This window comes from Colius striatus, chromosome 11 (assembly GCF_028858725.1).
Source record: "Colius striatus isolate bColStr4 chromosome 11, bColStr4.1.hap1, whole genome shotgun sequence".
Lineage (NCBI taxonomy): Eukaryota > Metazoa > Chordata > Aves > Coliiformes > Coliidae > Colius > Colius striatus.
This window is the reverse complement of record NC_084769.1, coordinates 12,427,134-12,437,975: the sequence shown is the minus strand read 5'-3', so window position 1 is coordinate 12,437,975 and position 10,842 is coordinate 12,427,134. Positions and strand designations below refer to the sequence as shown.

General features: G+C 43.6%; 1 protein-coding gene across 1 annotated transcript in view; it reads right to left on the bottom strand.

Moving 5' to 3' along the window:
• Positions 1 to 7,543: 7,543 nt before the first annotated feature.
• The window catches only part of ADCY5 (adenylate cyclase 5), a 220,951-nt gene continuing 217,652 nt past the window's right edge, over positions 7,544 to 10,842 (bottom strand). Inside the window, exon 21 of the mRNA XM_062004889.1 lies at positions 7,544 to 10,124. Coding sequence (XP_061860873.1) covers positions 9,996 to 10,124 — 129 coding nt within the window. The 3' untranslated portion in view covers positions 7,544 to 9,995. The remainder of the gene's footprint in view (positions 10,125 to 10,842) is intronic.

Here is a 10,842-nt window from a genome sequence, read left to right as displayed (position 1 = left end):
CCTGTGGCCTTCTGTCTGTGAGAACAAGTTCTTTCCTCATTTATGATTCCTTTTTCATTATCCTTTGAAAGTGATATATGTGGACAGGGTTTATTTTTAGTGGCTATTCAAAAAGTTCTGCCATTTTAACCAGGATTTTTGCACGCTTCCTGTGTTTGAACTCTGGAAAGGTTGGAAGGAAATGGATTGGTGAGTAAATGGGGTGAGCTGTACTTGTTGGATTGTTCTTCTTTTTATATACTTTTAGAAATGGGTGAATAATTAGCTTAAACCTGAGATGAACAACTGATGATAGGTCAATAATAAATCAGCCTGATGAGCTTAAACAAGAAAAAAACAGGGATTTTCTTTATTCTTTTGGCTTTACAGGTTGGTTTTTTTTGTGCTAGGAGAAAACCTCCTTCATCTAGACTTGTGTTTGAGAAAACTGTTGTGTGCTCCTGAAGTCAGTGAATCAATTAGGAAACCCCAAACCCTTAGAAGACAGAACAGCAACCACGTGGTACCACCATCGGTTACACTGGGGCTTTTTTTTACAATTATATGATGGTTATTTATGATGTTTTGTAATGTACAGATAAATGGATGTAAATAGATTTGTATGTATGATCAGGAATAATGTAAAGGTTCGTGGAAATGCAGAAAAAAAAGAAAGAAAAAAAGAAAGGCACAAGCTTTAATGGCAGAGAGGCTGCCAGGTTGCAAAATGCTGCCTGTGGTGTTGGGTGTGGGGGTTGGCAGAGCTTTGGTGTGCTGTGAAGTGTTGCTCCAGGCAAATTTCTTCAGGCACCTCATACCAAAATGTTGCATGTTTCAGTAAGTTACTTAATGCCAGATTATGAGCAGGAAGAAGGGAGCTGGGTATTTTCTTTTCTTTTTAAATAGGTGACCAGTTGAGAAAATGATGCATAATACAGCCAAGAAGCATTAGAGAATGAAATTGGATTCTGAAGTGAACAGGAGCAGTGCTTGTGATGTTCTTTATAGTGTGTGTCTCAGACTGGTGTCCAAGATAAGACCTTGAAGATACCTTGGTGTTGTCATGGTTTAAGCCCACGCAGACGCTTGCTCACCCCCACACACACTTCCCCACCTCCTGTGGGAAGGTGGAGGCCCCAGGGAGATGAGAGGAGAAAAGATCACCAAGGAGCTGGTGGATGGAGACAAGAGCAAGGAGGGCTCACTGACAATTGGTTCCAGGCAAAATAAGGAGGAAAACAACATCAGTTTAATCTGCTGCCAACTAGAAACAGGACAGGCAGAAAGCAAAACCAGAGCAGGATAATAAGAAACTTACAACTGGCTCTTTAAAGTCTCTTCCTGGGCTCAGCTCACTGCTCCTCATATCTCTACATCTTCCCCCTCAGCAGCACAGGGGGACAAGGAATGGAGGATGCAGTCAGTCTCTCACAAGTAGTCTCTGCCACTTCTTTCTTTTCAGAGGAGGAAGACTCCTCACATTCTTCTCCAAGGTAAGTCCCTCCCATGGTATACTGTCCCTAACCAACCTCTCCTGCCTCCTTCCCTGGGGCTGCAGCTCCTCACAAACTCCTCCCTGTGGGTCTCACCACAGCAGCACAACTCCAGGCACATTCTGCTCCAACGCTGCCCTCCCACAGAGTTGTGGTGGTCCCTCCAGGCACAGCCACCCTCCCTCTGCTATGGAGTTCTCCAAGAGCTGCCAGCAGATCTCAGTTCCACCACTCCTCTCCATGGGCTGTAGAGGGACAGCCCCCATCTCACCATGGGATGCAGGGGCATATGTGTTCCAGCACACCTCCTCTCTTCCCTCTCTTCCCTTGGGGCCTGCATGGTCGCTTCCCTCTCATCCAACTCCTTCCACAACCTCCCAGATAAAACAATCCTCCCCTTCTGACTTAAAGAGTGACTGCAGAGGTGCCCAATTGGCTCAGCCCCAGATGGATCTCACTTAGAGACGAGGAAAGTTTTGAGCAACTTCTTACAGAAGCCACCACTGCATCCCCTTCCCCAGTACCAGAAATGGCTCCACACAAACCTCTGACAAGTGTGCAGTCGCAAAGACTGGTGCTGGAGATGATGTGCTTTGCAGTTAATTCCCTTCCCCCCTCACTTGGAGACAGAGAAGAATGCGTTCAACAATGTGGTCTGCTTTTGGTTTGGGAATATAGAAGATGGGGAAAAGATAAAGGGGAGGACTGGATTAAAGCATACAGGAATTTTAGGAAATGTTTGTACTATGAATATTTAAACAAATCCAGAAGAGCAGCACACAGCCTTTCTTTATCACTGGGAATTTGCTTGGATTAGCTTTCAGTGCACCCTTCTGATTTCTGGGCACCAGAAAAGGTGGAAATCTGTACTTTACCCCTTTAAGTCAATAATTGGAAAATATGGCCTTTCATGTTTCAAGTATAAATCCAGGTCTTGCCTTGCTTGTAAAGTTTAGAAGAGTCCTTATGCTTGCCTTCTCACTTCACCGATAGGTAGGGAAGATGCTAAGAATGCCTGAAGTGCTGCTTAGTTTTCAGCTTGGGCAGGAATTTCCTGCTACATCGTTTCTTCAGTTTATATGTGGACAGATAATCTTGTTTTCTCTGAGACACTTTCCCTTCCTTCTATTCCAGAAAATGCATTTTTAAAGAATGAAAACTTCCTTTGTCATAGCATCTGGAGCCATTATTCCATTCCGGTTAATGCTGGCGTTAAACTAATTGCTGATTAGCAGGTAAAATGAACAAATGCAACTGTCAACCTAATAGAAGCCAGTTGGGGTTGTGTTTACTTGCTTTTATGACACTGATAAAAATCCCATTTCGCAAGGAGACGGTAATGAGTGTGACTGCTCTTCATTACCTGATATTACTAGGTGCTAAAAACATTTTGAACCCATTGCTTCAGTTTGACTGTAATATTAGAACTTGCTGAAATTTTGTGTGAGATGAGAAACCAGATAAGAGCAAGTTGGAGGTGAAATTTTGCTGAAAATTCCCAGGACTTCCCCTTTGCCTGTAGAAACTCAGCATTCAGAGAAGCAGGAGGTAGAAGATGAACTTAGAAAAGATGACTGTCGAATAACAGGCGTTAGTTTGAATTGCACGGGGCCATTTGTCATTGTTTGGTTTTCTGTGGCATTCAGTAGAAGCAGAGCCTGCTTCATGCTGTGTTTATAAAGGTTGGAATGGCTCCATCCAACACCCACAATACCATATTGTTCTTTGAAGAAGGTGTCACTGTTTACACTGACTTTGAGCAAGGGATGGCCAAAAATTTGACTGGCTTCCACAGGTGTATTTAATGCTGTTTGAGGTCTGTTACCTCAGGGTCCCTTACTGGAGTTTCTGGAGATCTAATCACATTCTTGTGTATTTTTCTTGTTGAGGTTTGTTTTCGTAGTAGTCTGCTGTCTTATATCCAATGTCTGGGCCACTAACTGGGCAAAAGAGCTTGTGGCATGTGCAGATTGTGCAAAGAAATTACTTTTCAAATGGTAGGAAATGTGTAGATCCCTTCTTTTACACTGCTTCTTGGAAGAGACACACATACACACACACTCATTCTCTAAGGATATCACACACACTCTCTCTCTCTCTAAGCATATCACACATACATAATATATATAAAGATATCTAGAGAGAGAGGTAGAAAAGACTGCAGTCTTCTTTCTACAAGGGAATGCATGTGTGTAGACCTAGCAGAGAACTAGATGATGATGGAAACTGGTTTCCTTTGCAGGCATTGTGATTACTTAACATTCACTGGGAATTCCTTACTATATTGATAGCCTCTTTGTCAAAGGACTGAGGAACATCTGTTTAGAGATATTACCTCTCAGCCTCCTGCCTTTCATTCCCCATTTCCACTGCAGGTGCTGTGCTATGATTGTTTGTTGCTTTCATGGTTTGTGTTGAAAAAAGCCCATTAACATTTGCAAACACTAACCACATGCTATTTTGAAACAGCTTTTGGTCAGAATAAATAGCATTCTGATTTGTTGTGGCTTGCAGAAATCCATGCTTTCTGGATGGTGTTGATACAAAGGGATGTATTACAGGTGGGGATTTTCCCTGATTGAAAGGGATTGATAAGGGTAGCAGTAGGGGTTTTGCTTCAATGGCAGTTGCAGCCCTGTGTTGGCAAGAGTTCAGCTGATCTCTCAACAGGAGCCAGAGGACCCCTGGGGCATCCGGCTGTGTGTGCAGTTCCAGTTATAGCTGGTCAGGTATCCCAGGTACTGTTTGTTTTGGTAAGCCCAAAAAGTCTCAGTGTCTATACTGGCTTCTTTTAATTAAGAAAATTGTGGTTCTTAGTTTTATCAAATGATTTGCTAATCAACCTTAGAGAGCACTTTTGTCAATTGGTACACTCCCATGTGCTATCTCCTGAATTTACACAACTCTCCCAGAAATGTTCTGACCTCTTATAGAGTCTTTGTTTTCCTGGATAATGTTTCTTTCTTCCTCAGAGGCAAAGCTTCCCGAGACAAGACAGGTTTCCATCTCACTACAACCTCCTTTCAGATAGTTGCAGAGAGTGATCGTGTCTCCCCTCAGGCTCCTCTTCTCCAGGGTAAATGCCCCCAGCTCTCTCAGCCACTTCTCATCAGACCTGTTCTCTAGACCCTTCCCCAGCTTCCTTGCTGGTCTCTGAACATGCTTCAGCACCTCAATGTCCTTGTAGTGAGGAGTTCAAAACTGAACACAGTGCTTGAGGTGCAGCCTCACCAGCACTGTGTACAGGGGTACAATCACTGTCCTGGTCCTGCTAGTCACTCTGTTTCTGATCCAGGCCAGGAAGCCGTTGGCCTTCTTGGCCACCTGGGCACACTGCTGGCTCATGTTCAGCCGCTGTCGATTAACAACCCCAGGTCCTTTTCCCCCAGTCAGCTTTCCAACCACACAGCCCCAAGCCTGTAGCAGTATGTGGGGTTGTTGTGGCCCAAGTGCAGGACCTGGCACTTGGCCTTGTTGTATCTTATCCGAATAGCCTTGGTCCATTGACACAGACTGTCCAGGTCCCTCTGAAGAGGCTTCCTGTCCTCAAGCAGATCTATGCTCCCACCCAGCTTCGTATCATCTGCAAACTTACTGAGGGTGCAATTGATCCCCTCAATGATTTATCATTGAGAAAGATGTTAAATAGAACAGGCTCCAACACTACATTTAACTCCATTCCTGGCCATCAGCCAGTTTTCCACCCAATGCAGAGTACAAGCCATGGGCAGCCAGTTTCTCCAGGAGGATGCTTTGGGAGATGGGGTTGAAGGCTTTACTAGTGTCCAGGTAAAGCAGAGGCAGGATGTCTGTTGGCCTGTACCTAATTTCAGACTGAATTCCAACTGTCACTTGAAGGACAGGAGAGGACTGAGCACACCTGATTGATTGGTGAGAGCAGGAGACTCTCAGCTCTTACACCTCAGTAAAGAAGAGATCGAGACCGTTGTCCTGATGGCACAGCAAGGTCACAGGTAACAGCTTCATCCTGGTTTTGGTGGGACTCAAGGTTTGTAATGCCAGATTGGCTGCCACAGGACAGATTTTTTATGGCTCCTGTTGGGACCTGAGCTGCACCATGCAACAAGAAGTTTTTTTGGTGGGGATGCTTTGTCTGGAGTCTTTCAAGGGCACTCCCATAGCGCCAACAGCAGCAGTACGTCGTCCTGTGCTGTCACACCATTGACTGCTGTGGCAGTAGGGGCTGGACAATGACACTCACAGCTTGAGAGGATATTTTTTTGCTTATCTATAAGCAAGTTGCATTTGGTAGTGTGTGTGTAATGAGTTATGCTGGCAGGAGTGGTTACCTTTAGCTTGTGCCATGCTGTCCTCTGCCCCACGATGGGAGAAGCTTTGTGTCTCTCAGTCTGATCCTGTGGCCTGGTCACAGCTCCTGGCCAAGGCAACACAAGGCTCTTTCCAGCAGATGGCAATAGTTATTTGCATCTGAAGTTGTGTGTTTAAAGAAAAGATCTCTGGGGCCATCTGCTTGCAGGAGCTTTCTCTTTCTCTAGCTCTTCTCCTGTGGAGCTTTTTATTGAGGTGGCACCTGTGCTGTGTTGCACCAGCCTTGCACCTCAGTAAGCAAAGCATGGGGAGGAGCAGGACAGGCAGAGGGAATGTGAGGGGCTTAGGGACAGAAGTTTAAAAATGACCCCCCGCTCTTTACAGTTAGCTACCTGGCTACCAGAGAGCAGTAAAATGTTGCTGCCATTGTCTCCAACCCTGCCTGAAATTCAGAGTTTTCAGTCCCCTTGCCCCCTCTGCCCTGCACCTGCCCCAGTGCTTCTGGCTCATTCAATTGAAAATCCAGGGACAGAGGGGGTCAAGAGAATGAAAATCGAGTTTTTCACCTTAAAACAACTGAGCTGCCCTTTTTCAGGCTGCATCCCAAGCTATCTCTCCCCACCAGCACCCAAACTTCACAACAGAAGTGGTGATGCCCTGAGGCACAGTCAGGAAAGTTAACAGAATGAAAATGTTTGCCTCTGGGCATTCTTGGACAAATTTTGGTGCCCCTGTTTGTTGTGTGAAGCACTGACAGTAAGGCTGAGGATACTGGCAGCACAGGACACGCAGGGACTTTGGCGTGTCCCAAATGTATCCTTTTATTCTATGCAGGCAGATACTTGATGTAGTTAGCTTAGTGTTGGGAAAGAGTGATTACACACCTTAATAGTCATCAAAATGCTTTCTGGATAGGAAAAAGATGCATTTAGGTAAAAATAGTTCAACCAGTCAGTGTGTACAGCAATTGAAATGAGCAGGCACAGCACCAGAGGCTACTGCCTTCCCTCTCCTGGGGAATATCCTTCTCCAGGTAGGTTCAAAAACTGCTCACATCAGATCATGATGTCCTAAACTGCTCTTTGTGTGATTGATTTATGTAGGAGTACAAAATGCTTCTTTGCTATCTTTCTTAAAGACTGATACTTTAAGTACTTCTTGGCATTTTGTTAATGCAGCTGTGTTCTCAATGCATTTATAAAATCCCTCCTAACAAATGAAAGTCAGTCAGTTCTTAGTTGCCTGTGTAATGTCTCTTCATCTAAAAAAGTCCGTTAGTTGGAAGCTGCAGCTCTCAGTTACACTTTAAGCTTCTGTTAGTTGGTATAGATACATATAGCATTTACTTGAAAATGGCTCATTGGCAAGCTCTGATGCCTCCTTCCAGGTGTCCTTAAGAGCACAAGTAGCAACATAACTGGGGAATTCTTCTGCATAAGTGATATACTACTTAAAATAATACATGAAAAAATAAATGCTGGCTCTTCAGCTCCACCAATAGATTTAAGCACAGTGCCACAAGGAGGCTTTGTCAGCCATCCTGAGACTAATGTTTCAAGGTAAATGGGTGCACAGGAGAGACCCAGAGGACGTTGGCTGTGCAACCAAGCCCTTGAGGCTTTGTAACTGGGTATTGCCTGGTCCTGGGGTGGTCCAAACAGCCCTCCCCACTGCTAGTCACAAACTGGGTGGTTGTATTTGCAGATTCAGTATCTCCTACACAGTCTGATCTCTTCATTGGCCAGATACAGTTAAAATAAAACAGAGACACTTCACCAGTGAAACAGTGTTTAATATAGTTAAATTACTTAAATAGATTTCAATTTCCATGGGAAATCATAACTATATCCATTTTTGCAAGATCCAGAGTAAAGAGTGTGTGAATACCCCTTGAAATGATCATGACACACTGTCAACAATCACAGCTAGAGATACTGGGGACTTGAAATTCCATTGACAACACAACTTCATAAGATGAATCAAAAGTCAAGAAGAAAGACTGCAGACTTTCATAAAGCAGAAAGCAAACCTAAAACCGAGTGTATGGCATGAAAGTAATGAAACTCAGTGAGGGATGGAGGGTGGAGGAGGGGGAAGAAAGGCATAACAACGTGATGCAACTTAAATCTTTTGCAAACCAAGAAAGATGTAAAGGAGCAAAAGTATAGTACAAGGGCAGACTTGGCAGTTTTACAGAAGTCAATATACTATACTTTTTCAGAGATGTTTCCTAGTGGAAGGGAGAAGGGAAGGGGCAATGCCATTTAAGCTCACGTTTAAATGGCTTTAATGCTCGGGTTATGCTTAGCAATATGGCAAATTAATTAAGACAGGCCCATGGATTATCACTTATTCTCGTCAAGTAGGAAACAAATAAACCACCACCACCATAGTGCAATCATTAAGCTGTTAGTACTACAATAATTCTGCCCTGAGAAGAGTGGAAAAGAACCTTTATTAAACGTCCAAAGATGGGAGTCATTTTTAGTGGTAGCCAAATCCAATATCAAAACTCTCCCCTCATAGAATATAAAAAATATACCTTTTTAAAAAAATTCTTTTCTCTTTTTTTTGTTAAATAAAATAGCAAGGGATCTTTCTTTAATAGTTAAAAAAGGTACAGAAATGGTAACAGTGAACTATTCATAAACCCCGCCCCCCACTAGTGATAAAGATGTCCCACACAATAGCAATGGCACTATAGTTTAAGGTCAACCACCTCATCCATACACTTGCCATCGTTACCTTTTCTGGAGATCACCTAATTCCTGAAACTTGAACGGCTGTGAGCCTAAGTTAAGTGCCTACTACAGCAAAGGCGAGTCAATGTTGCAGTACATGGTTCCTCGTCATATCAAATGGCAGTTACGACTCTCACATCAGCAGGATTCTATTAAAACCATCTCTGAAAAATTACTGGTTTTTAAAGGAAAAGTTCAAATGAGCTTTTTGTTTCCTAATCTTCTTACAACAGCTCCTGTTACAGTTAGTTAGAAGATTTGCTTAGGGCTCATTCTGACATGGTCTCAGTAGCTAAATCTGAAAGGTCCTGTTTCCATCTGTTAAGCCGTCACCCTCCGCTGGAATGCTGCGTGGAACAGCTCTGTGCCTACTGCCTTTTGGCTTTTCCTCTTCTTTGGGGTTGTTCATTTTTCTGGATTTTTTCATTTTAAAAATGCATCTGATTCAACCCAGAAACTCACCTGTTTTGCTGCCGGTTGATTGTATACTGATCATCTGAAAACTGCCAAGTCTGTGTTCAGAGTATTATCCACAAAAAAAAAATTACACAAAAGTCTACAGGTTATATACATCTCCCCCCACACCTGGGTGTGGAACAGCCTGCCTTCTCATTTATATATAATTTACAAAATATAGATTTTGGTATATCTGTTAGATCTCCATGTTTTCAATATTACAAAATAAAAAATACAAAAAAACCCACGACAAATTTCAGGGGAGTTCCCCCCACAAAGTGTCTCTCGTTTACATCTAGTCTTTCCCATGTAAACTCATAGATACCAAAGAAGAGCACAGAAGACTTCTTAATAAATATGGTTGTAGAGCCATCCCTCTTTGTCTTGATCTTCCCTTTGTCAGACGTACCAGCCCCACTCAGAAGAGCAGTTACTTAGCCACGGAGAAGAAGAGAAAAGAGGGGGCCACGGCTCTAATGTCTTGTCACACTAAAACATCACCGATGCCCTTCCAAAAGGCCTTTTTTGTGTGCTGCGACAGTGGGTGTCAATTTTGAAAGCCCATTCAAAACAGCTAATAAAAAGCACAGTGGTACACTTCAAATAGCTGGCAGTATGGGATGGAAACATTATGGGAGTGCAAATCCATTCCAAAATAATGCTTTGTAGTGAATCATACATTCCTTCAACCAAGTAAATGTTGTGTTGTGTCAATAAATACTTAAATAGCTTCTCATCTCATCCTGTGGTAGCAGCCTTTTTTAAACCATCCAAATTCATGTCTTATCTGTGAGCTCTGAAGGACACATCTTTCTTTGGTCGACTTAGCACTCAGCCAGGAACGACTCCGAGGTGGTTTCTTTCGATTGCCTTTTGTGACGAGTGGCCAAAGAGTTTGCTGACACCAGCTCGAGAGTCACGGTGTGAAATTTCAACTCTGCTGCGGTTTCAGCTTGGCTGCAAAAAAAGGGATTCTTCTCCGACTCACAACCTCGTGTAACGCAAATCCCATCCTTGAGTGACGCTGCAATCGGTGCTAACTAATCGGAGGCCCTTCATTTAGAAAGTAGGTGGTCATTTCTCCTTTGCCTTTGACCTTAATGACCCCTCGATATTCCAGCTGATAGTTGTTGGCTGCTAAAACCTGGTACATGTCCGTGGTTACCTGTGGAAAAACCAAGAGTAAGTAGAAGCCTGTCACGCCTCTCACACGGTCTTTTGGTTTGCTTTTGAAGCAACTCAGAGACAAAATTAAAGTAGGATCAACTATTTTGTTTCTTATGAGGAAAGGCTGTGGGACCTGGGACTGTTCATATTGGATAAAAGGAGACTGAGGGGCAACCTTATTGATACTTACAAGTATTTAAAAGGTGGATGTCAAGGGGGTGGGACAACACTTTTCCAAAGCTGGAATGCAAGAAGTTCCATTTAAAGAAAAACTTTCCTGTTGAGGTGAGGGAGCCCTGGCACAGGCTGCCCAGGGAGGATGTGGAGTCTCCTTCTCTGGAGGTTTCCAAACCTGCCTGCACAAATTCCTGAGTGACCTGATCTAGGTGGACCTCCTTTAGCAGGTGAAGTGGACTAGATGATCTCTAGAGGTCCCTTCAAACCCCTACCATTCTGTGATTCTGTGAGTCGGTTGACTTTTGTGTATTGATCACTCACTGAAAGGTCAGCACAAGTTGTAGAACAAACACAACTTTTAGAAACTGAGAAACCACAGAGGCCACACACGGTACACAACTGGGGGCAAACTCACAGTTTTCAAGGAGGTCACAGGATGAAAGGAAAGAGGGACATTTTTCAAAACGCACCTGGCAGCTCAGTCTGCTCAGATACATTCATTGTGTCACTGGAGTGACAGTAGGAAAACAGGTTAAACA